The sequence below is a fragment of the Apis laboriosa genome, unplaced genomic scaffold, assembly GCF_014066325.1.
Source record: "Apis laboriosa isolate Shangri-la unplaced genomic scaffold, ASM1406632v1 scaffold26_cov146, whole genome shotgun sequence".
Lineage (NCBI taxonomy): Eukaryota > Metazoa > Arthropoda > Insecta > Hymenoptera > Apidae > Apis > Apis laboriosa.
This window is the reverse complement of record NW_025222592.1, coordinates 4,973,364-5,001,261: the sequence shown is the minus strand read 5'-3', so window position 1 is coordinate 5,001,261 and position 27,898 is coordinate 4,973,364. Positions and strand designations below refer to the sequence as shown.

General features: G+C 41.2%; 1 protein-coding gene across 1 annotated transcript in view; it reads right to left on the bottom strand.

The window, feature by feature from the left end:
- Nucleotides 1-224: 224 nt before the first annotated feature.
- Nucleotides 225-27,898, bottom strand: part of LOC122713738 (alpha-2B adrenergic receptor) — a 112,980-nt gene continuing 85,306 nt past the window's right edge. The window contains exons 2-3 of the mRNA XM_043934466.1: nucleotides 2,588-2,968; nucleotides 225-1,500 (exon numbers count right to left, since the gene is read on the bottom strand). Coding sequence (XP_043790401.1) covers nucleotides 904-1,500; nucleotides 2,588-2,968 — 978 coding nt within the window. The 3' untranslated portion in view covers nucleotides 225-903. The remainder of the gene's footprint in view (nucleotides 1,501-2,587; nucleotides 2,969-27,898) is intronic.

Here is a 27,898-nt window from a genome sequence, read left to right as displayed (position 1 = left end):
AATCGAAGAATAATTTCGACGTGAAATCGAGCGAAACTAGACGCGACAGAGGTGTTCTCTTTCTCACTCACGCTCCCCTACGATTCGTATTAAAGATATATATATATATATATCTTTGATATACGGAAAATTACGCGGGGGGCGGGGCATTATATACACACACGCATATGCTATACATATCTACATATTCACGATACACATCGATAATTGAGTGGATTGTCGCGACGAAATTTTAATTTTACAATCGGACCGTGCAAGGAACGTTGCCACATACGGAATATCGGAGAAAGAGGTGTGCGTTTCCTGTCTCTCTTCTTCTCTTCCTCCTCGGGAGGGAAGATGGATGGCGAGGTGGGCGAGGATGGAGAAGGCTCGATCTCGCGATCTTCGTAAATCGAGGAACGGATCTTTGACGTCTTTTCGCTCTCTCGATGGATTAATTCGAATTCCATCCGTCCTCGATGGTGTCGCGTCGAATCGACGACCAGTCGGAGGTTGCGTATCCGAGCTGCGGAGGCAGCTGTTGGCGAAACACCGTTCGCGGCCCGATTACATTCTCGAGATTCGAGAGATTCATCGTCGTTCGACGTAGCCGTCGAATTTTCAGCCGAGCTTTTTAACTCCTGGAAAGACGCGCTCGCGCTCGTTCAAGAAGAAACCTTCTCGAGAAACGTTTCTCTCGTCTCGAACGAATCGTCCAATCCATCGTATCGACAATTGACGCGCACTTTGTATACGTAAGAGAAAGAGAAATAACGCGTCTCCTTCTCAAATGCTCTTGCTTGATCCTACGATCGACGTTCCACCCCGGTCCAATCGCGAGAGCGATCCGCACGCCCCACGATTCTCGTTTCTTTTACCTGGAAGAACTGGCTCGCGAACGTTCGTCCAGGGACGACGGGATTATTTGAAGAGTATCCTGCGGAACGCTCGGCGGAAGTCCTTGTTGAAGACGGTGTAAATGAAGGGGTTTAGGGCAGAATTCATGTAACCTAGCCAGAACGCGATCACGAACGCCTGGATCGGTATCTTGACGTTTGGGAAAAGAGGTTTCGCGATGTAGAGGACGAAGAATGGCAGCCAGCAAGCGATGAAGCTGCCCATTATGAAGCCAAGTATCAGCGTGGCTCGTTTCTCCTTCTTTCTCGCCAGTCTCCTCTTCTCTCTCTCCGGGTCCCGCGGCTTGGACGACTTCGCCTCGCCTCCCGTGTCGTCCTTGCCGGACGCCCGCCCCCCGTCCCCCCCGTGCTCCCTCCTCAGCTTGCCGATGTTCCTGCGCCCGAAAATGGGCTGGCAGAGGCGAAGCTTGAGCGGCTTCACGACCGCGCATCTCGAAACGACGCCGCTGTCCGACGACGACGGATCGAACTCGGACACCATGTCGACGTCGATACCGACGCTGGGCGCCCTGCATCGGGACGGGACGCTCGACTGCCCGTCACCGTTCACGGACAGCGTCGCCTTCAGGCTGCTCTTTTGCACCGGAACCGGCATCGTCACCTGTCCAACAGATTCGCACGATTTCAAAGAATCTGAAGATGATAAATCGTGGTGGAGTAGAAGAGAGAATCGGAAAGGGGAGAGGGAAATTATTGAGAACGTTTTGGAATTGGTCGACGAGACGGGTCACTCGATGAATCGGAAGAAATCAAGAGATTTTTTTAGATTTAAGATCGAATAAGTCTTTTCTCACGAGACGTATGTCAAAGAATCTTTAAAGTAATTTCTATATACCGAAGAAAAGTGAAATTCAGCGCGTCCAATTTATCCCAAAGATCAACGAACGATTATACGCTGAATTCGTTCGACTAGTAATTAAAATAATCGACCTCGTACATTCTATAAGTATCTTCAATAATATCTACGAATGTAAGGGATATCTTCGATTTACGAACTCCGGTGAGTTCGAATTTACGCAGCAACGATAAAGAAAAAAAAGAGGGATCGGTACACGACGAAACCGAAATCCAATTTCTCAGATTTACGGACTCCGCTTTTACGCTGTGCACGAGGATCTCGAGGAGGGCGTTCGTGACTGTAACGTCAAACCGGATCTATTCAGATTCCCGCCACGAGACTGAAGTTATTGGGTAAGTGCACTCGGGATACGAGCGCGGAGACAGGTGTCTCGCGTGTCTCCAAGGCTTGAGAATCTGCTACCACTTAGGTTAGAGGAAAGGCTTGGAAAGATGTTTGACGTTACGGAATGGATGAGGAAAATTGAGAGGAAAAATAAGATATAAATATTCGGGAATACGAGTCGAACAACTTGCTCCAATATTCTCGGATAACGAGGAATAATATTTGTTCGACAATATCGCATTCCACCAATGTGAAATACCAAGTAACAGAGAAGGAACATTTTCATTCCTCCCCGTAAGTGTAGCTGGCGTTACGCTTTCACCCTCCTCGTTGTACGAGAATATATCGAAAATTATTCGATATATCGTCTTTACTCGAAATTTTTATTCTTATCGAAGAGAAGACACGCGTGGATTTCTCTCTTTTGTTTTTAAACTCGATCGAATTGGAGGAATTTTGATGAAGTTCTCGAAAGAAGAAGCGAAGTAACAGAGTGATTGCGAACCTTGAGCGTGTCCTTCTCCTCCATGGGGATACTGCTCCCCCCTCCGGGATCCGCCTCGGAGGTGCTGACGTCGCTGGCAAAGTCGCACGTGACGATGGGTATTTGAACGGGCTGGTTCTCGATAGTGGCGACGTTCTCCATGGCGGAGCCAGGAGGCGGTTTCTTCCCCTCGGTGGCGGGCGTGCTCTGCGTGAAGCTCGTCTGCCTGACGTCCGGCGACTCGGGCGGAACGACCGCGCGTGGACGCGGCTTCCGGATCCCGCGGCGCGCCCGCGCCTTCGCTGCGAAGTAAATGCGTATGTACACGAACACCATGATGCACGACGGGATGTAGAAGCTGCCGAGCGCCGAGTAAAGTACGTAGCCTATGTCCTCTGAAAGCTGGAACAGAAACCCAACGGCCAACGGTTCAAGCGAGCGGTAAATCTCGATTAACTCGATCTCCCACCACATTCGAAATCAGAGATCGCGCCTTTTCGATCGGTGAACGGGTTCAACTCGACTCGAGTATCGTTGTGATTCAAGATAACTAAAGGAGGAAAATTTCATCCTATTCTCGATTTAATCATATTGTTTCTTTTTGGGGGAGAAGGGAATAAACGTTACGCTTGATATTTCCCTTTTCTTCGCAAGTTTCCTCGCGACAAGTCCAAGTTCCCCTCGAAAACGGGCTCGAAACACGGCATCCGTAATTTTTTCCGCGCTCCGTCCGAAAGTTTTTCGATCGTTGTTCCCCGTAATAGCAAGTTTTACGCGGTCGGCGTTACGAACTGGGTTACGTTGCCTCAACAATGGGAGCCGTTCCTCATAAAAGTCGTGGGCGTTGGCGTGCCTGGAAACGTGAAACGACCCGCGTGTGAGTATTACGCGCGCGTTAAAGTCTAATTCAATTTAATTTACGGCGTGGCCTCCTCTCCTTGAAACGCTCTGCTGCCGTGAAATGGGACGATGCCTCCCTCCCTCCCTTCGCCCGCGGACAGGGGTGAAATAACTTGTTCGTCACCGGCCACTGTAAGGCATTCCCATTTGCATTTCAATTAAGGACGAGACGTGTTCATTTGGTTATTATAAGTTTCATTATTCGCGGGATAAGTGGGGCGACATTGATCAGAGCGAGACGGTTCTCTCGTGGCGGGGCGGGAGAGCGAACGTGGTTGGACGAAGCGAAGCGAAACTATCGACGAATGGAATCGAATGAGACAAGTGATATCGTAAGGAGAAAAGTGAAGTAAATCTGTCCAAGTTGGACAGTGAATAAAGGCAGTTACAAAGAATATGTATAGGTGGAATTAAAGCGGGTCGTTTCCGTTTCTAACGAAAGATTTAGCGGAGGCGTTGAATCGCGAAACGAATCGAAACAATTGGCGGATAACGAAAGACCCTCGAAGATCCCCTAGGTCCATTAAAGGATCCATGATACAACTGGGGATATCTGGAATATCTCGAATTAGAATTAAGATCAAAGTAAACGGAGCCAGACTCATTTTGGACTTAATCATCGGAAACAGGAGAAAACGCAACGAAACCGATTTAGATCTCCTTATAAAGCATCGTATCCTACCCTCATCCCTGCTGGTGTCGCATTTCATCCTTCTCCGTTCTACTCGAGTACCATTCCATCTGTTGTTGCCGCATTTGCCGCGGAAATAACGAGGCCCTCGAGGGGATATACGTGATAGTTAAACGGGAACGAGAATTGGGTCCATCCCACTATCGTAATTCGCGACGTGATCTCTTCCTCCGTTCGATTAATGCACTCTCCCCATCCGAAATCAGATTCCGACGCTTAATCTTCCCTATTTTATCCAAGCTTGAAAAGTTCTTCCACCCTCGAAACGATTAGCGCGTGTAAACTTCAATCTTTCAACCTTTTTTTCTTCACAACGCTGTCGTGTTGCCGTTTTTCCGGGCTTTCATAACGCCGTTACGCCCTCGAAAGTCTCAAAAAGTCTCCGACACCTAACCGGTCTGCTGCCCGCTTTCTTTCTTTTTTTTTTTTTTTTTTTCCCTCTCCTTTTTTATCCCGAGTCGAGGTCGGTGAAAGGCGACGAAAAGAGTAGAGTGGAGAGCACCCGTCGAGCGTGTTATCGCTCAAACGCGCGAAATGAAAGAGGCGTTTCGATGCGAAACGGAAATTGCAGAAAGAGTTGAAAATTTTCTTGCGGATCGATTACGATTTTCTTTCTCTTCTTTCTCTTTTTTCCTCTTCCTCTTCCGAGTTTTCGAGATTCGCGAGAATCCCGTTTGATTTTTCCATCGAGAGGCAAAGAACCCCTCCCTCCCTTAAGACGATTCCTCGGATGATCGTCGTCGTGGACGAGACGAGGTCGATTCTTCCGCATCCTTGAAACCGAGAGGTATTATCGGTCACCTGGTCACGCCGCCTCCATTCTTGCCAAGAGAGGGGAGGAAGGGCGAGGCGAAGTCTGTCGTGGTGACGTCAAACGTTACTGGGCCACCCCTTCCTCTCCCTTCTCCACGGCGAATTTTACGGTTCACGGAATATATATATATATTTCTTTCTTCCTCTTTCTCTCTCTCGACCGTGCGTTTACATTCACTCGTCCTCCTCACGCATCCTTCCATACCCGGCTTAAGTAACGAGCAATCTCTCTCTCTGGAGCCACGAGGAGAATGAAAATTCATGAAATCATGAATAATAAAGATCGGTTCGAGGGAAGAGACGCGTCACGTTGGTCAGCTGGAAGAGAAGGATGGCCCCTTATGTACGGAATCATCGAAAGATCGGGGAACCGTGGCGATGGATCGAGGCAATCGGATCCATGGGGATAAATATTCGCGCGATCGAAGATTCAGAGACACGCGTTTAAGTGGGACGGTGTGATGGACCGAGTGGAATCTGGGAAATTTTAACCGGAAATGGCGCCACTCGTGCTCGAAGAATTCGCTTTTGGGTGTCGACAGCAACTTCAATTATGAGTGAACGATATGATGGAAATTGGAATAACTCGACAAGAATGAAAAATTTCTCGAATCATCATAACGAATAACGAACTTAACGAAACTTACGTGTCTTTATCCCGTCGTTCCAACTCGATCAATCCCCCTTCGCAATTTCTTTTCCTTCTAAAATTTCGTTCCTTTCGTCGCGAGCGTTTAAACGAATCGAGAAAATCTGTAGCAAAAAAAGGTTTCGGAAAAATTCTTTTCCTCGAAGCTTCGAGAAGCTTCGAAGAATTCGAGGAGGTTCAATTAAATTCAACGGGGCCTAGGAAAATGGCGGAAGTTGAAGGCGGAAGAGGCGTTGTACACGCCGTTTTGTCCGACCCAATTACGTCTCTTTCCTCCTTCTTTCCATCCGGATCCGGGATAAGAGATCGCGCTCTCTTTAAGCGCGGCGTCAGCGCGAAGCCGAGAGAAACGATTACATCTCTAAATAATTGCATTCCGCCCCCCTCTCTCTCTCTCTCTCTCTCTCTCGCGAATATGGCCCCGGGGAGGGGAAAAATTACATTTTTCAGAATGCTCTTAATTGAATTGCACGGCCGTGATTAAACGACGAAGCACACACCAGCACGGAACGGAGCAACCTATCCTTCCGTCCGCGAAATATAATATCGCGAGCGACAGAGAATATATTATACCCCCGTGTTTCCCCCGCGGTTAATCGAGTTTGACCCTTTCGAGCCTAGGAGAGGGGGATGCAGGTGAATATTTCTCTTCCTTCTCGTGTGTTGCATTCGCGTGAAATTACTAATTTCTTATCTTTTAAAAGCTGTTCGAAAGATTCTTTTTTTGGAATTTTTCTAAAGCGCGTTGATCCGAGATAATAATATTTCATTTTCAATTGGGCGAAGAAAGTATCGGGAAAGTAAGAGATTCGATGAAATATCTAGGTTTAGGAAGGAAATATCTTGATTAAATCTTCTTATTCTTATTCTATTAGTTTCGTCATTGTCATTTAAAATCTACTTGCAATAAAGATATATATCTTACACTAGAAAAAAAAGTTGAGAGTATTTATCTTCATCACAGAATACGTGTGCCCGTATTGGAAAAGAAGAACTGATGGAAACACGTGTGGCCCAATTTTTAAAATTGGCACACACGAGTTTAAAATTTGATCGATACGAACAACTTTCCAAAACGTAGTAAGAATTAAATGATAAAAAGAACCGTCTATCTCTTGTTCATTTGTATTATTCCATTCTCGCGATTCTCAGAGACGTTTCTTTTGAAAATAGAGAGAAATACAGTGGAGCAAAAGATGAGGAAAGAGAGAATCGAGATTATATCCGCGAAAGAGCTAGGAATCCAAGTTATTGGTTACCAAAATCCATCCCCCTTTTCGATGGAACTTCTTGGATTCTTTTCAATAAGGACGTGTCACCGTTTTCACGAATGTATATACATATACATACACATATATACACCGTTCATTCCTCCATTTTTATTCTTTCCCTCTTGGAGGAGGAAATTTCCAAGGATTAGAAATTCATCACGACGGTGGGGTGTTTTTCACGGTTTCGTTGGTTGGACGCCACGATTGATACTCCCTTTGTCCTCTGCGGGGCTATTGTGCCCGTTGCTTTCGGTCGCGGGACCGGCCGACTTGAAATAGAAACGCGAACAAATGAATTTCTCTCTTTCTTATCGAACACCATGGTCTTGAAAGGGAAAAAAAGGGAACAATACCCGTTATTAGTGTTATCGGTGAATTGATAGCGTGCCTCGGTTAGATTAGACTTGCTTCCTTCGCCTAATTATAATTTGTACAACTTTTTAATATCCTATCTTGTAAATTACCAGTAAAAAAAAAAAAGAAAATAAAATACACGCTTTCCAATTGCAAATGTTTCGAGAAACATCAAAAACTTGAAGATTCAAATAATATTTCAATGGTAAAAATCTGTTCTACCAATATATAAATATGTATATGAATCGATATACTTCCACTTTGAAATATCATTGAAATCCAATTTCTTCTTTGTTCAATATCGCTCGAAGGATTCGCAATTGAGAGAAGAAAGTGTGCGAATCTTCCATTCAAGGGAGATTGATCGAGAGGAGCGCGACGTTTAATTGAAAATCATCACGGCCGAGTATCGAGACGCGTTATTCCGATACACTCGGTGTACATTTTCTTTCTTTCTTTCTTTTTTTTTTTTTTTTTTTTTTTTTTTATGGGACTGAGAAAAAGCGGAGCGGAAAGAAATAAGCGCGGGAATCGATGAGTCTGTCACGCGCAGATGTAAAGTGTTTGACATTGAAGTCGCTATGGGGATGAAAGGGATGGTTCGAGGCGGAACAAGCGCTCTGTGGAATCAAATTCGCGTGACTAGTATGACCTGGATCCCTCCTTTTCTCTCTCTCTCTCTCTCTCTCTCTTTCTCCTCTTTTTCCCTCTACGCTTCTCATTTCGCCGCGTATAAAAAGATGTTGCTATTCCAACGAACGCTCTTTTTTCCTTTTTCTCTTTCTAACTACTCTTTTACCTCTTTTCTCTTTCTCTCTCTCTCTCTCTTTCTTTTTCTTTCTACTCTATTTTCAAACGCGCGGATTGGCGCGTTATGACGTGTCAGGATAACGTGTTACCAGGCCAGGTGGATGAAAACGAGAGTTTACACCCTTGAATCCAAGGTTTATCTCGGAGGTAAAGCGGTGTTGTCGAAGAATTTATAGGCGAGATGCATCGATTCTCTTCCCTCGAGAAGATTATTCGTATTCGATGGATCGAGCATCGAGGAGATGGAATAAATACACCTCGATTCCTTCCAATTCAACCTTTCTTGCCATAATTTCGAAGAATTATAGAGATATTTATCGTTGATTTTTGGCAAAATGGGTGAAATATTTTCCAACGCGTTTCAAAGTTTAAAACGGAATTTCATTTTAAAGAGAATCGTACGAATATTTCATTTCCTTTAAATGGAATACGCGTTCAGAGTCATCGAAATTATATATATACGGCTGAATACGGGATTAATAATTGCTAAGGCACGAGGCCGAGGAATGTAATCTCTTAGCGAAATTCCCCGAATTTGCATCTTATTAAAAAATAATTCGCCCCGCTCCGTGGAACGTAATTTCAAGCCTCTTCCACACGGTCGAGATAAAACTAGGATCTTTTTTTCGACTCTTCTCTCATCAACCTTCAATCGTTAACACTGGAACAATAAAAATGACAAATATTCTTATTTCACCGAGAACGATGATGTTTTCGATCAGAGTCAAATCTCCTGCTAGATAAAGGATAACTTTTGCCACTTATCCCGCTTATTCTCACGATCGTTTATCACGTTAAAACAGATACTTAGGTATTTTTAGCTCGAAGAAAATTACAAGCGATTTGGGAGGGGCGAAGTGTTTTTGGAGGGAATGTTTCATTAACCACCCTTTCGTGCTCTGTTGTTTCGAGAAACAACAGGAATCGCGATTCGCTAATTAAACCGCTTGCGCGAAATTTTCGCCACGAAGCAACGAAATCGTTCTACAACTGTATGATTGTACCTGCCTGGGAGGTAATATTACACTCCGGTGAAAACGTCACCAGTTACCTTCGCGCAAAGTGGCCGCTTGCGTATTAAATTTCCCGAGTATCGTGTATTCCACTTAACAACAGTATGATACGGAAATCGGCGGGAAAATCGCGATATTCCGCGCCTCTGATTGCATACAAATAAATAAATAAAAAAGAAATACAACGCCCGTATCCGTTTTAAAACTTTCTCTATAAATGATAATTCTCTCCGATTTAATTCTCGAACGCGGTCGAAATAATGGAGGAAATTTTGCCCGGGAAGAAATAATTTCCCTTGGATAAATCGTAAAGTCGTTTTCGAAAGGAATGGAATCCCGTTCCGTAGAAATAAAATTTCGCGGTATAAATCATTAACAGAAGGAATGAAATGTTATCAAGGAGATCAAGGAACCCCCTTTCAAAAAAAAAAATATCCAATATTTCTTTGTTCCCTACAATAACGCAGAGCGTTGAAATACTTACGGCAAAGGTCGAATCAAATTCCAGAAGTCTCGTGAAAGAGACGAAAATTTCCATTGGAATAGATCGATACGAATCAATCTTAGCGATCGACCGTGTGTCGCCTTTCCTCCAACCTCTGATTTTCTCGTGTGGCTGACAGCGAGGGGGGGCGCGGCGTAAGTGCACGTCGAAGCGTTTAAAACGGGCCAATTTCGCAGCGGGCACGAAACATCCGCCAATGTTATCGTCTAACGGGATTGCGAAACGAAATTGGATGTTTTTCTCTGTCTATGGAACGAGGAGGAAAAGTATTAATTCGATGCGGATTCCCTTTCTCTTTGTTCCACGCGCGATTAAAGAGCGAGGAGGGGGTCGCGCGCGTGGCGGGCGAAGATGACAATTTAATTGCGTCCAGTGAAAAAAAAAAAAAAAAAGAAAAACGAGGCCGGCGCTGGAACTAATGCTCCCTTTTAAAACTCGCCGCCTCGACAACCGGTTTGCCTCGAAAATTGTTTGGCCGTGTTTCGTTGGGCTTCGACGATACGCGTAATCCAACTAGCGATGGGATCAAGCTTGACAAGCACGTCGCGTGTGTAAATTTCGCGCTCGAAACTGTGTCGTGATTTATTTTCACGGAATTTTCGGAATTGGATATTATTAAGATGTTAATGGGTTCATTCTTGGCTCGCTTTTGAATATTAGAATATTTCTAGATATTTTGTTTGTGTTTCGTTTGAAAGTCGCTTTGAAAGGTATTTGAATTAGCGAGGAAGATACACGTCTACTTTTATATCAGTTTATTATAGATGAGGAGATGTGAAAAGTGACTTGGAAAGGGAAGAAATAAATCAGATATTTCTTACTTAATATACGATTATAAATCGAAATAGCCGAAAATTCCCAAGACCTTACCATCTTTCCCCAAACTCGAACGATAAATTTCCTCCCCCCCCCCCCCCGTGTAAATACCCGGACAGATTCTACCCGCGAAAACTAGAATACAGAGCTGCCTTGACGGAATGTTTGCGAATTGTTCGGCTAACTTCAGTCAGCTCGATAGTAAAATGGCCCAAATTCCTGCGGCTCGATTAATTTGTAATTCGAAAAATCGGATAAATTACAGCGGTGACTGTAAGACAGGCGAGGGAAATCTCTCGAACGAGAAATCCTCGAGGAATTTTTACCCACCTTTTCGAACGAAAAGGTTTCGCTCTCGACGAAATTTCATCTCTCTCGCGTTGTTCACCGATCGTTCTGAATTATTTTCTCGTCGATTTAATTTCAATTCGAGCCAGACTGCGCAAAATTATGCAGAGAATTGCTTACTTACTTCTTTTTTTATCGCATCGGGAATACCAAATACGTTCCTCTCCGCGTCGAGAATCCGAGAACCGTTGGAAAATGTGAAGGTGGAGAGAAGGTGTATGTGTGTGTGTGTGTGTGTACACCGTGTGGAGACGTGCATCGCGTGGAAAAACCCTCCATTTGCACGTGGAAAAAGTGACTCGTAAAAGGTATACAGATGTAAGGTTATAACGGGGGATAAGCAGCTGTGTTTGTTCACGCGAAAACTTCGAGAAATATATGATATTGCAAGATTGCTGCTTTCTAAGTGAAAAGGTAATTCTCTAATAATAGGTTCGCTCGACCAATGGATACCTTATTCCACTCGACGCGATCCTATCTCGAAGTAGTCGCAACCGGTATTAGTCAGGCGAGGTGATTTTTCTTCCGCTATAATAAAATAACATTGTTAAAGTATTACGCATTTCGATATACCAAATCTCCACTCAGTCAGACGACACGATTTTCCTTAAAATATTGGTATAACAACACCCAAATATTTCACTAATAAATATAATAAATATAAACAAACCCTTTAAAGTAACAGTACTAGATCAGGATAATTTTTCTTTTGGAATTCAACAAAAGTTTTCAATATCTCAAGTTGACTCGTATTCACAAAAATTTTGATTCCCTATATCATATATATATACAGTATACCAGATACACAGTTTAAAAGAGAATTAAACGGCAAGCGTTTACTGGGAAACGAAGCGATCGGCTGGTGGACACGAACACCGGGCTTTAAACCCTCCCCCCTTCCATTCTGCCTTCTCGACACCAGGTTTGAAAGCTCGTCGCGGCGAGGCTGGTGGCACGCGAGCAGCGATCACGGTTATTTAACCCGAGCTTTCGAGCATCTGATCTCGTCGGCTCGAAAGAAAAAAAACGAACGACCGAAATTCAGGGAGGGTGCTCTTTTTTCTTTTTTATTTTTTACGAAGCCGTCGGTGCCGCGACGAACTTTTTATCTCGGATTATCCAGCCATTCAGTTTTTTTTTTTATCTGCGAGCGCGGTTGTGTTTCAAGATTGCGTAACGTGGCGGGATTTCGTTTATTTTTCACGCGAGAACCTTGATATCGCGGGCGTGTGTGTGTTTTTTTTTCTTTCTTTCTTTTTGGGATTTTACGCCCCAGAGAAAATAACGTTTTCAGCACCGAGGGAAAAATTATTTTTCGAGGATTGAGTTACCGCTCGAATTACGTGGACAATTTATGCCCAACCACGTTGGCAACTCGTTCCAGGGGAGGTGGAGTTTCGAAGGGACAACCTTTGGCCTGCCCCATCTTTTCGTTTCGATCCATCCGCACTCGAATAATTGCGGCAAACGATGGACAAGAGGTGATTTTTTTTTTTTTTTTTTTTTTTTAATTCGAATTATTTCGTTTGTTTCGAAGAAATTCGATTCCCAATATTGGATATTCTTTACGTTTTTTTAATAGCGGTGTATGGTATATGCCCTTTAAAGGTTATTTTCGAAAGTTTCGTTCAATTTTACACGCAAACTTTGTGTGTATAAAATACCGTGTGTATTCTCTGTTCGCAACTTTTTCGTAAAACGTGGGAAACATTGTATGATAAATAAAGTATTAATATAAACCTCCTCTATAGATGCACATTTGAGTATCAAATAGTTATTTCGAATCACTATCTTTCCTTCATCCATTCTTTTCTGCAAAATACAAAACAAAAAAAAAAAAGGAATCGTCGAAATGGAATTTCAATCACTTTGTAAAAGTAGTGCACTTTTAACCATTTATATTTATTTTCCAGTTATATTTATTTTCGTCCTCTTTCTCCTTTATTCATTGTTTCTTTTTATCTCCCAAAGTATAAAGTGAACCGGAAATTTCGGTCGAGCCATATTGAGATTAAATTTTTAACACCGCCACTCTATGTAAATGCACAATTTCGAGCCCAGTTATCCTTAAACTTTTACCACAACTTTTTAAGGATTGTCCTTTCGGATAGCCCTGAAACGAAAGAAGAAGCCTTCCCGGATAAGAGTGCACGATACAGTAAAGTAGTAAATAGACTTGAAACTTTTCGTTTTTAAAGAAAAACCTCGTGAAAATTTGTAGAGGGATGCAAATGGACGAGGGATGCCTTGTCGAGCGCACTATTCGTGTCCCTTCGTGAGAGAATTTGGAAAACCGGCAATTAACTATCTCTCTGGTTTCATCGTGACCTCAACCCTTTTAAAGGACACTTATCTTCCAACATTTTCCACCAGAATTTTACAGAGAATACGAGCGTGCACGCGAACGACTACTTTTTAAGCCTTTCGTTGTTCGTCGTTAATTATTTCGACAAAGGTTGTTGTCACTGATCGATCGAGTTTATGGATGCTTCTTCCTTTTAATACTTTAAAAAGTAATTTAAATGAAAATTATAACATTGAATTTTGACATCGTATAGGAGATATTTAAAGAAATGAATGTTCCAGAATTCTTTCGAAATTTTCAAGTCTGACAAAATCTTCGATCGTGTATCCTTTAACCGATTGTTTCTACAATGATGGGCAAAGAGGTTCTTCTTATCGTAGGTCAAATGCTTCAGCTTCTCTTTTTTTACATCAAAAATTTATTTAAAATATGCCAATACACCTTTCGTTTTTATCTCGATTTTCAAGAATATTCCCATGATTATCGTGGCTACGGTCGTAACCATGGAGATCCATGCGTTTCGAGTGCTATTCCTCCCTCTTGGATGGAACTTGATGATTTTTCGTCGAGATATTCTACGAACAGAGAGAGAGAGAGAGAGAGAGAGAGAGAGAGAGGAAGAGAGAGATCGTCGTGAGAACAAATATCGTCCCACGCGTACGCTCATGCTAGACTAGGATCGTGTCAGGCCATGCGATGCATACGGGTCGCTAATTTGTACGACAAACATTTTCATCGTGGACAACCGGTGCGTGTAAATACACTTGTAAAGAAAAGGTGACAGACGAACGGTTATCGATTATTCGTTCCTTTTGAAATTGGATATCTGCATTGTTGTTTCGTTCGAGTGGATTCCCTCTCTTCTTGGGAGGGGGGGGAAAAAACGTATGACATTCAAGATAATGACATTCAAATAAATTTATAACACATCGCCAAAGTTAATTTAATCAGCACACAGCTTAATGAATTTTAATCGAGGAACGTGACATTCAAGGTTAGCATCTTGGTCATTGAAGATAATTTTCAACGTATGTTACACAACGCTGTGAGAATGCGACACTAGCGCCACTTGGCCATTAACTACCAACACTCATAACGTTCATCTATTTGTATTTATTTTATTCAATGCGTATTTCTTCGATTTCGCGTTCCAAATATTCAAAGTATCCCCGTAAACATGTCGAAAACAGATTTTGAAACGTTCCATTCCCCCATAGCCGTCGTAAAGTTCGAGGACACGTTTCACCGGGATTCTTTCATCTCCCCGATTTTATTATCCAATTTCGAATCTCGCGTCCTTTCTTACGCCGTTCTTTCGTCCATTCCTCTCTTCCCTTTCTCTCTCCCTCTTTCTCTCTTATCGTCCATCCTCTGTTCAAGATTTTTCATTTTCCAGCTCAGTTTCTCCCCTCCCTGAGACCTGTCCAAACGGACTATCGTCAACTCCGCGAATAAAAAAATGGAAGGCCAAACAATAAGGAAGAAATTACGTTTTACGTCGACGAATACATCTTTCCATCGATTTTTCGTTTTCCGTGTTCTGCCACGCAACCATTCCCAGTATTTATGAAAAAATGCAGTCTTCTTAATAACAAGAAATAGAAAAGGCAGAGTTACAAAGGAGGATCCGAGAATGAATTTTAAATGTCGAATTGTTCATCGACTCCTCTCGAACGAATTGGAATTATTACGATGTTTGATATCGTATCGCTGCTCTGTACGATCTGTAATTTTATCCTAAGAACGATTTTTATATAATATTCCATATAATAAAGAGATTTATAAAATTTAAATTACTCCTTTCTCAATTGATATTTCGTATTATTCCTGAAAATTTACGTGGAAACTTTATGTGGATACTGGTTTCCTAATTTTTGCACTCAAAAATTCAGGAGAAGATTCACAGATTTATTCGAGATCTCTTAGTCTTGATCGATTTTTCTTAAATCTCAAAGGACTCTCTTAAAGGACTCCAATTTTCGTGCATCCTCCAAATCAATCGTATCCGTACTTTCCCTCCTACCAGAGCCTCGGAGAAGGTCTCATAAGAGAGGAAAAAAATACATTCGATCGACAAAGTTATTCATTCTTCTCCGTTATCACTGCAAAAACGTACAACTCACGAAAATCGCGCGCAATTTCGTTTCGTTCAAAATTGTTTCGATGGACGTCTTCGACCAAGCGGGGACCGAACAGCGCGAAAAGAAAAAAAAGAAGAGAGAGAAAAATAACCGTTTCCTTCGGACAGATTAATTAATTCGTCATGCCGTCGAACGTCGAGCACTGGCGCGCACACCTCCGGGTTTAATCAATATTTATAAACTATTCAAACGCCTCTCTCTCTGCCTCTGCCCCGCGTGTGCAAATATTTCAAATGTGGGCTCGCGGGAAAAAGAGCGGGCCGACGAAAGAACAACCGGCGTTGATTTAAATTTCAGAGCCGCGTTGCGTCGCGCGTCGCTGAGAAAGGAGAGATTCAAGGAGAGAGAGAGAGAGAGAGAGAGAGAGAGAGAGAGAGAGAGAGAGGCGGAGTAGTTGATGGAAGACGAAGGAGGAAGATTTGGTGGAGGAAGCGGTTTCAAAGAGGAGACAATTTTTGCATCTCGGGGAAATAAAGACGTCAGACGCTGCGAAACGCCGCGTATTTTTCAATTTCGCGACTTTAATGCGGCCGTGAGCTAAAGCAGGGGAGGGGAGTTTTTAACCCCCACCTCTCCCCTCCCCTCCCCTCCCCGTTTTTCGAAGAAGGTTTTTATTTCGAGCTGTTCGTCCCGTCGTGCAGCCGCATACATCTGCATAAGATCCCGGCGGCGGTCTCGTTGCGCGAACGCGGGGGAATAAATTTCCGCCAAGTGGCGGAAATTTCGCGTGTTTGCTCTGTTGGAAACACACGTTGGATGGAGAAATATTCAAATTGCTTTTGGCGCGGCCAAAGAATCGGCGATGAGTGGTGGCGCGGGGGCGGGGGAGAGGAGGAGGCGAGGATCCCCCCCCCCCCAGCGCTCGTATCCATCCGTTTTATCCGCCGATATCGGGTATCAACAGTTGTTCGATTATTAATGAATCAAACAGGCCGACGGGCAACGCGCGTGTTGGCATGTGTTCCGCTGTTCAACTGACTTTGAGAAAATTATGGGAAACTCTTTTTTTTTTTTTTTTTTTATTTTGTAAGAATCTAGATACAGGCCACTTTTGTTTCGCATTCAATTTAAACATTTTCTTCTTTTTTATTTATTTTTTTTTTGTGGAGATCAGTAACTTGATCTTAATAATAATTAAGATTTGAAATTTGGATAGAAAGATATATGTATATTATAGATTAATTTAACATTGTAACGATATGATTTTCACGCGACAACTTTAAGAATTGAGTAAGCCTTAAAGTTTCGTCTTAAAAATCTAAAACGATTTGAATCTTAATTTATTACGTTAAACACGTTGAAATCGTTCACTCGCGGATTTAATCGAACGGTTCTCTGGTAACCTGGCTATTAAAAAGGGTCAGTCAATCTCCCGCATGGAAAGACAAATAGTCGAAGAGAAGCGAAGAGGGATGTCGAGTTTTCGACTAATCCCGAAGTCAAACCACCTCTAACCGAACTTACCTCTCCGCGATTAAACTGAACTCTCTACCTACAGCTTTGGAATTATGGAAACTTAGTTCCGATGCAACTGCTCCGTGAATATATTTGCGTATCGACACGTGCAAATCGTTCTAATAGAGTTGCATCACGACGATATTTATTCCAAACGTCCTCACGAAGAATCGAATTCGATTTGAAATTTTTCCTAAAATTCCAGACTAATTCCATTTGCGAATAAATCCAACGAAAGAAAGTTTCCAACGGATGAAATTTGTAAAAATAGTACACTGGAAAAAGAAGATAGAAAATTCCAAACTTTAGAATTTTGAACGATATCTAGAAAAATTTTTAAATATTATACACCTCAAACGAATAATATTTTTACTATATAATTTTCTTGGCAGTGAAAACGTAGAATTACATTACCCACTCTACTTTTCTTTCTCTTCAACGCCGCTAATTAAACGTTTTAACCACGATTTGATCGAACAAACATCGAGAAACTAGAGAAACAGAAGTTTGTTCGACTTAAGCGCCATCTCGAAACGCGTATTTCGATCGAAGGCTGCGCCAAGCCGCCGTTGCGTTGGACGCATTGTTTTCGTCGTTGCGCCACACTCCTCGAGGACATTGCGTTACTGACCCCGTTACGCCACGCCACGATGACGTGGGTACGCGGTGACCCCCAACCTGATGACCGTTCCCATCCCCAACTCTGGATCGCGAACTCTGCACGCAAATTAGGTGCGCTGCACCTCCCACCAAGGCCTCGAAAATTAATTTATTGCCGGCCAATATAGCAAATTGGCCGCCCTGATTGGCCGTCTCGTTCGCCTCCGGCGCTCCATCGACGATCGCCTAACTTTCAGCTTGCGTAGGTCCAGTTTTATGCTTTCCAATGAAATATCGTTTTGCAGCTTCGTTCGACAAAGTTTTGGCGGGGTTGGAAGATCGCATTGTGCACATTTCACACACGCTTTAATTCTTCTTGCGACGTATCATCATTTGTTTTATATATATATTTGAATTTAATCGAGTCGAAATTAAAATTGAGAAGAGAAGATCAAGATTATCTTCCGGTGAACAAGTCTGGAAGATTAAATTTCTTTTTATTTTATTTTTCTTACACTATTTCGATCTTGCAGCTCCATTCCAACGAGCAGAGGGGAGAGGGAAAAGTACGACAGCGTGAAAAGGTCATCAGAGATGAGCAACAAAACTTTTGCGCGGAGCATCGTAGAGGGTGAGTGAACACGAAACACATTTATCCCTTACGTAGAGAGAAAATCATGGTGACCGGAATTTCCCATACTTTACGATCACGTGATCGGTGATCCGTGATGGTGAAACTAACCGTACAGTTTCTCGTCAATCCATTTCGCGTCAATCGAAAATTTCGCTCTCGTAAATTATTCAAAAAATATTTTCCAAATATTTTCATTCGCGAGAAGAAAACGGAAAAAAGTAAATTACAATGCAATGCAATTTTAGATGACAAAATCTATAACATAGATAGTAACTATAAATTAATTATATCGAATGCGTTGCGTCGAAAGCCGATAAAATATCCGACAATGACCACCACTGTTCGCGATGACAACAATAATTCGATAAAAGTATCGGTCGTTCAACCCGATTACGAGCTATACTCGTAACATCATTCTTACTTCTAACGCTCGGCCATTGCTCACCTCTGTCCCCTTCTATTTATCATGCATACGCGCCCTCCGTTTCCGCGTAATTAATTAATTCAAGTACAATTAATTGCCGTGTAACCCCGTGAACACAATATTAGGGGAGCGCGCTCCATCACTTCGTTCGTTTCGGTTTATCGCGATACGAAATAATTACGGATCGTTTAAAAGCGTTTCCCCCTCCTCTTCCCCCTCGTTTTACGATTATTACGAGCCGTGCGAAATTTTCCATTCGGCCAAATCGTTTAACCAAATACACTTTTAACGATAACGATAATCCGTAATTTCGGGCGAATAATCGTTTCGTGTTTTCGGAAATGTCACGTGACGTTATTGCGCGTAAGTCTCGCGTGATATTAAATAAACGTTGCCGAAACGCTCGTACGTATCCCGTTTAAGCGGAAATTATAATCGAGCAACGAGATGTAATTGTTTGTAAACAATTATTTCGGAAAGGAGGTATGTATGTTTCGTGGTATGGATGTGATAATTGGCTTGAAAACGATGAATGTTTATGGTTTGTGCTCTCCAATTATCATTTATTAGAGAAACGTGCGTTGGATATTCAATTTGATTTCTTTCTTTCTTTCTTCTAAATGTCTCGGATGAATCGCTACCATTCGAATTTCAACTCGAAGTTTATTCTTCTTCAAATTGTGATAGTGAAATAGCTAGGTCGAGTATTATGAGTTTTTACTTAACCAGAGTTCGAAATGGGTGATTGCTTCTAAGAAATCGAAGAATCTTTGGAAATAACTTTGGCCGATCTCTTCTAGCGTTCCTGATCGTTTCAGGATCGCAACCATAGTTCTCTCTCTCTCTGTCCTTCAGCAAGAAATTCTTGCCACGAAATTCCGAAACACGTTGACGGTCTACCATAACTCTAAGAATTCGCGAAATTCCGGCCGAACTGAACACTCGAGGAATAACTCACGAGTTTCGCCTCCTTTTTTTTCTTCCAAGTATCTTTATCTTGATACGTAAATGCGATACAAAGTTTCTCTTATCATTGAGAATGATTTGATCGATAGAAATTCATATCGGTCGGAATCGGTTTCGAAGAGATGATAAATCTTTCCTTCGTTTACCGATCTCGCCAACGATCAAAAATTACGTATCAAAAATTACTTTGATATTTTCTCTTCAACAATTTTAAATGAATTATTCATCTCCAGTATTAAACATTGTCCCAATATCATCACGGTACACAGATTTCGATAATACCGAGTTTAAATTTGATTTCTCAAGTCCCCTAAATCTAAAAAACGAGCTTCATTTATTTGAAATAATATATTAACGAATATAATGACGCGATACTAGCTCCATTTTCACCATTAACTATTGGCGCCCAATATATTCATATATTTATTCGTTTCTTTGATTTATTTTTACCTTTTAAATGATAGAGTGAGTTGTCGAAACTGTCACAAGAATCTCTGTCAATGTTTCGCGCGCTTTTATTGTTCATTGAAATTTCCGTAGCGAGAAACAATTTAACTTTAAAACAATTTTCTTTCCTTTATCAAAATTGTTTGTTGGTTGTATTATTGTACAATTAAGAAATTATACACGCATAGTTCTCGCTTGGATATTATAAAATAATTCCTACGGTTGAATGGGGGGGAGGGGGAGAAAGAAACTTTTGCTTTATCCAATTATCTTGTTAATCGGGTCGAATACAAATTTCATTGGCTTTATTTAATCGTTTAATATTTGTAACGACCAGTTACACACGATAAGAGACAATTACAGAGAGTATCCATAAAACTATATTTACTTTTAATCGATCGAATTGAACGGATTAATCGACCTAATTGAAAATCAATTTAATCACACAGGAGATTTTGAAATTTTCCACTTTATTTGATATACCTTATTATATTTGTCGAGTATAAATTTTATTCGCATTATTTAATCATTATAACATTTGTAACGACCAATTTATTACACGCGATAAAAATAACATATATATATATATATATAAAACTGCATTTATATCAATCAATCAATTCAATCATTTTGATTGAAATATCGCAAAATATGAGAAAGATTTTTTACAATATTAAGCAGACTAAAAAAATTATTCCATGCAAACCAACTTCTTCTTTTTTCGTTCTTTTCGTTCAAAGGAACGATTGACAGAAACTAATAAAAAACGAAAGAAGAAGAAAAACAAGTAAATCAACCCTTTACTCCCATCCAAAATTTATTTCACGAGTATCGATCTAGGCGAACAATGTTCAACGATACATCGAACAGTAGGAACAAACGAATTCCGTCACACGATTTATCCGGATAATAAACCGTGCAAGTCCACGCGTTTAACCCCCTCCCCCCCCATAATGAACACCCACAAAGGATATTGCGCGCCGATATTTGCGCCGGGAATTAACGAGGCGTAACCACCTTCCGTCAATAATTCGAGACCATCAAACTACCATCGTGTTTCCTACGGATTCGAGAACAGAGGGGTGTACCCCTCCTCCCTCCGTTTCGAAATTGGATCGCCGTCCATTCGCCTCGTTATTTTTAAACACCGATTAACGAGGATGCTCTCACCCTTCCGTTTTCACCTTTGTCCTCGTATCGAGCCTCGGCTCGGTGGTGTCGGCTTACCATCGTCGGAGAATGGATCGCGCTAATTGTCGTCCCCCCTCCCCTTCGACTCTTTGCCAAATCCTAGCTACGCTCGATCGAGCGCCAGTTCCAATTTGTTCCAATCAAAAAGGAAACACTAATTGACTCTCTTCCTCCGCAATGGCGAGAGAAATCAGAAAATCGATTCGATCGTTATCATCCCCATGGTTTCGCGCGTAACAAATCGAATTCAAAATATCACGTTCCGCGTTCCTGCATTTCCAAAGATCATTCCTCTCGATTCTATCCACCCAAGCTCCTCACGCCAGGGATATTTTCGTCGGGCGAATATTTTTGTCGGATCGGTTCGGAACAGGCCGAGGAAAGAATGGAACGCGGTGGTGAAAGGGTTGGTTGGAGGGAATCGAACACGGCGGAGGCCGCGGTATGCGTGATAATTCGGCGGGAATCCGAGTTACGCGGGCTCGAGGGCGGAAACAATCGAAACGCTCTCGCGGGTATTCCGATCTTTCGGCTGTGACTTCGAGAAATGGGTCAGTTGATAAATTACGCGGCACAACTATTTCCCGCCGCCCCTGTCTCAAGGGGTCGGCTCGGGGAAAGAGAGAGGTGCAAAACGTTCGCTTCCTCTCGCGCATATCGGATTCGAAATACTGTTGGATCGCGAGAATAATTACGCGCCCATGATTACGCTGTTACTTGTGAAATTGTTTTCACCCTTTTTACGATCGTATTAAGTGGGGGGCGATCGTCGATCTCGATGTATATCGATATAATGTAGAAACTTGTATCGTTGTAGTTTTGAAATGCCAGGAGCAACGAAGCTAAAATTTCGAAGGATCGTTAGAAGCGCGAGATCTTACTCTTTGAAACAGTTTTTCATTGATCTGGATACGAGTTCCTGAGATATCGTCGTTTAAATGAAAGGTGATTTTCAATCCCGATAAAATCCTATTAAAATTAAGAAAATTTTGAATCACCGTAATTCCGAAGATAGTAACTTCAACGAATGAATGATCGTTGGAAGCTCGAAACCTTCCCCTTTAAAACGCTTGTTCATTCATCTCGATAGAATTTCTGATTTCCGAGATATCGTCGCGTAAAGACAAGGGTAATTTTTTAATCGTTTACCATCATCCCCCATCCTTCTCGTTTCGCTTACCTAAACACCAGACGAATGACAGACGTGATTCCCTGAATAAGTGTTTCCAGGGGAAAAAAAATGTGTCACTAGATCATCGTATCCCATTTATAATCTCTGGAAACTTTGACCCATCGTATCAATCGATCGAGTTATTGGGACGAAACAAAAAAAAAAAGAAACTTCAATGGTAAGGTTTTCTCTCTACATCCCTACTCCGTTTTAATGAACAAAATTTCCAATTCTTCTCTTCGCGTTTTTTTTATCGAAAAGTAATTGCAATATAAATTACTCGAGACATATTATATATTTGTTTTACAACACGTTATTCTATACGTTGATTGAATATTTGAGGGAATATTTTTTAAAAAAGAAGCCCACTCTTTAATATTAAAATATGAAACAAAACGGTTCGCCAACTGCGTGTTCGTCGTCGTTCCCTCGCTTCATCGCATCGACCGAGAACGAGCGAAACTCGAGGAAGGAGGAGGATGTCTTGCTCGTTATAACGGATTCCGTCGACGAGGCGAATTCTCCTCGTTACCGGCCTCCGCCCGACTCCTCGCGCTTCCGCCTCGCGGTGAAAGGGATTCCGGCCGCGACGATGTTCATCGAAACCTTCCCTCGAACGTACAAACAAACCGACAATGGGAAGCGGTAGCCTCGGGTGTGACGAGATTCAATTAAATTTCGGTGTGAAGAGGAATTGATAAATTTCGGTGTGAAGAGGAATTGATAAATTTCGGTGTGAAGAGGAATTGATAAATTTCGGTGTGAGGAGGAATTGATAAACGATCGTGTGAAGAGGAATTGATAAATTGTTTCTCTTCCCATTGGAAATAACTTCTTCTTCCCACCCTCGATTTCACCCTCCTTCCCTCCCCGCCTTTAAACTCGTACATCGATCTCGCTCGTATAATTTCCTCACTCGTGCAATTTATACTTATTCTATATGTATCTGTTTCATCCACGAATCGATCGAAGTGAAGGAAAAAAAATTTTTTGTAGCTTTAAAAATTATTGGATTCAGTTGTGAAAGGGAATTGATAAATTTCCGTGTGAAGAGGAATTGATAAATGATCATGTGAAGAGGAATTGATAAATGATCATGTGAAGCGAAATTGATAAATTTCCGTGTGAAGAGGAATTGATAAATGATCATGTGAAGAGGAATTGATAAACGATCGTGTGAAGAGGAATTGATAAATTGTTTCTCTTCCCATTGGAAATAACTTCTTCTTCCCGTGTGAAGAGGAATTGATAAATTTCCGTGTGAAGAAAAATTGATAAATTTCCGTGTGAAGAGGAATTGATAAATTTCGGTGTGAAGAGGAATTGTACGTATTGGATTCTCTTTGCGTGTACTTCTTCTTTAAATAGCGTCCGAAAATTTAATTGAATCTCGTATTTTAAGAGGGGTATGATATACGATCTTTTGTTTTTTTTACGATTCCTTTTTTTTTGGAAATGTTATCAAAGTGGTCTTTGTTTACTTTTACACGAAGCTTCTTTTTACGATCCTCGTAAAAACTCGGTAGAATGATATAGCTCGGTGAAATAAATTTTGATGTGAAGAGGAATTGATAAATTTCCGTGTGAAGAAGAATTGATAAATTTCCGTGTGAAGAAGAATTAATAAATTTCCGTGTGAAGAAGAATTGATAAATTTCCGTGTGAAGAGGAATTGATAAATTTCCGTGTGAAGAGGAATTGATAAATTTCGATGTGAAGAAGAATTGGTAAATTTCGGTGTGAAGAGGAATTGATAAATTTCCGTGTGAAGAGGAATTGATAAATGATCGTGTGAAGAGGAATTGATAAATGATCATGTGAAGGGGAATTGATAAATTTCCGTGTGAGGAGGAATTGATAAATTTCCGTGTGAAGAAGAATTGATAAATTTCCGTGTGAAGAGGAATTGATAAATTTCCGTGTGATTTAATTGAATTAGTAATTATAGTAGTTATTAGTAAGTATATAATGAAAAGTAGAGTAAATATAAATATAGTAAGAGTAAATATATATGATTAGGGACAAGAGTTAGCGATCCATCAAGCTTTTCGAAACGTCTCTTCATCGGTCATCTTTCGATGGAAATCATCGACCTGGGCATCGATATATAAAAAAAAAAAATATCATTCCTCTCTCTGTCTCTCTAGAACAAGTTCAACTTGGATAAAAAATCGCGTTAAAGAAGGAAAGAACACTTGGATACCTGGATAATTCTGGGGCAGCCAACTTTCCTCTCTCTCTCTCCCTCTCTCTCTTTTTCTTCTTTTCTTTCCTCTCCTTTCCTTTCCTTTTTTTACTCGACGATCTTACAGGAGGACTTAAAAGTTAAAGTACCATCCGCGATTGAAGGACACCGGTTAATTCCAACCGCTTACAGAACTACTCGAGATAAACATTGAGTGCACTCGCCACGGCCAACGTCTCGATCTTCTTTCGGACAAGTTTGCACAAAGGGAGGAGAACGTGTGAGAAAGGGGGAGGCGCGCGAGAGTTCGAAAGGAAATTAACTTGGACAAAGTGAAGGGCGTTCCACTTTCCAACGATCCAACTTAGAGAGGGAAGAGTCTTTACACGAATCCCTGTAATAATTCCAATTATCTTTCCCGATAAGTTATACGTATTATTGCGTCGAGCACGATCGAGATTCGCGGTTTTCTTCAATCTTCAATTTTTATCCACGAAAAGGTTGTAAAATATAATTTTTTTTTTCTTTTTTTTTTTTTTTTGGAACGCATCCACGTCGGTTAATTAACCGAACAATTCGATTTCATTGCGCCATCACTGCCGCAATAAATCGCCGATACGAGGGAAGTTTCTTCCACTCACGTTTACGCTCGCGGATCTAATTTAATTCGGTCGAGAATTCCCTCGTTTTCCTCTTTATAACCCTTTTTCATGACGTTCTAAGCTAATAAGGAGAGAATGATACCGTGTAAATCAAGTCTTTGAATGTTAGACGTGTGAGGAATTTTTGAAAAATTATCTCGTCAAAATTGTATTAAAGTTTTATTTTTTTTTTATTTCTAGAAAGTCAGTGATGTTTTTTTTTTTAAAGTTTAAAATTTTATTAAGCTCGAACTCTCGTTATGGAAAAAAATTTCCGAAAATATAGGTTAAGGTATCATTCTATAATCTGATGCTTCTTTTTGAATATTTTGTCATTCCCAAGGGAAAAGGACAGAGACTAAAAGAAGGAATCGTTTTGCTTCCCCGATTTCTTCTCGATTTCTTTCAGAAAAGTATAAAAATCGGTAATCTTACTACCATAAAATTCAGATACGTTCAATACTTCGCAGTCTTTCGATAAATACGTACCTCTGTAAACTATGGAAACACACGAATACTAAGGCAAAGATTTAATAATATTCCCTTCAAACTCCAAAAAGAATCCATCTAGATTCGCTCGATAACAAGTATACTAGAGTTCGATGACCAAAAATTATTGATATATATATATATATGACCAATATGCAATTTAAAATTGTGCGGAGAATAGAATTCTAAAAATAAAACTTTTATTTTCGTTGATTCATTGATATCAATATTCCATTGAACACAGAGCCATCGATTTCCCATAATCCGTCAATCCACGTCCAAGCATTATTTTGACGTAGCATATATCTTTTCTTTTCCTCTTTTCATAAAACAAATACACATCATATATATCACATAAATAATAATAATATTTTTTAACATTTATGAGACATCTTTGCACGCTCGTTTGATTCCGAACAAATATAAAACTCTGATGAATATATAGAAATTTAATTAAACAGTAATTGCACACTTGCGAACGAAAGATAAACGGTTTCACGATTTTTCAAATTTCCACTTTTCCCCAACTGCGAGAATAAATAAACATCGTCACAAATTCAGTTCGAAACGTTAACTCGTTCGATCGGCGATATTCAAAATTTCCCGCGAAAAAGAAATTTCCCCCGACTTGAAAAACTTCAAGAGAGAAAACACCGTCTTTTTACCCAGACATTTTCGCGCAGAACAGAAACGAATCTGCCGTGTTGTTCGAATCGTGCATTTGGATAAGTGACGCGGTGAATGGGAAGAGAAAGAGAGAAAGAAAGGCGCGATACGATTTGTTGAGAAAAGAGGAGGGAATCGGCGGGAAAAAGAAATCGCGTGAGAGGAGTCCTCGACGGCGCTGCATTAAATGTATCGTGCGCGCGCACTCGAAGGAAATGCACCGTCATTAACCGGAATGTCCCGGCGTAAAACTGCACACGTAACGCTGAATCTCCGGCTGATACTTGGAACGCCGAATCCATTTTAATAGCGCTGAGCTCTCGGGGCGAGACACGAGCAAATACTGCTCCGTCTTTTTCAACGAGGAGGAAAAGGATGTAAATTTCAGAAGGCGCGATCCTCTGACGAACGATAAACCCTCGATCGTTCGAAGATGGAACAAGTTTTTTAAACTTGGAGAGAGAGCGAGTCGAAATCGAAGAGGATAATTTAAAAGCGTTGAGGATCGTTTAAGGATCGATTTCACCTTCTCTATGCGATATAAGTTCGATATAAAAGTGGTTACGTATAATCCATTATGATTTATTAATTGTTCATAAAGTTTCGTTGAGAAGCAGGATTTTTCTTTTTTTTTTTTAGCTAGCGGCTCGTTAACGAGCTTACGTAAGGACCGACTTGGCGAATGTTAAAAGTTGTTTTTTCATAAACTTTTAATAAAGTTTGCGCGGTAAATTTTTATGGAAGGAAGGAGGGGGACAGAGAAAGTTCTTCGTTTTATCGATTGAATGCGCCGCGTCAATTGCGTTTAACCGGGTTTATGATCCGGACGTGACGTGAGAATCGCAGGAAATGCGGTGCACAATGAACGAGAGCTATCCCGTTCCGTTCGAAGGATCGCTTTAAAAATTTCATTGTTATTTATCACGCATCGTGTACATCGATAGTATCGTAAAAATCTTTGTTTTTACTAGGATAGAGTCGAGCATCTAAGTGCCAACCAGTTGCCGGTAAATTTACTCGAAACGAATTTTGATAATTTCTACATCAAGCTCTCTATTCCATTCCATAAGGAGTTGTTAATTAGCAGTTAATTATATCAATATATATATTGAGGAAGAAATAGGAATTCTATTGTTCAAATTAACATTTCTGTACAACGAAAAAGGTTTTTCTTTCGTGATGCATTTCATTCACTCGATATACGTATTTTAAATAAACATCCACATCTCCACGTGTCCCCCAAATTAATTCTCGATAATCGACATTCCATCTATCAGATCGATGAATAAAAAAGCGGTTGAAAGAACCAGATTTTCTTCCATTCCTCCCATTTCGTCTCGAAGAAATATCGCGATCGGTTGGTCCTCTCTTTCCCTCCTTATTTTTGATAACGACACCGCGCCCTTGCCAAATATGCAAATCACCCTGTCACCCGGATATTTATGGACCGACGACTCTCCATCCCCTCCCCTCCGTATTCCGTATTGCGTAACGTTCTTTAAGCGCTGCTTATTTGTAATATCCATAATATACAACTGTCTTTGTTACGACCCATACCATGCCGAGTTACGATCCAACGAATTTCCTCGATGGAATTTATTCGATGGACTACCAAGTTGGGCCACGATCCAACCTTTCTAAGCATCCCTCTAAGACCCCTCCCCATCAACTTTTCCACTCGAATTTTTATATCTTGGCCGGGATACACGCTATGATTCTCAGTTAGGTGGGGTGACGCTATCTTTCTCTCTCTCTCTCTCTCTCTCTCTCTCTCGAAATTTTTGGCTCGTTCGAGAGCAATAAGATTGCGGAGATCGGAGAGAATCGGGGCAAGTTGAGTTAAGTTT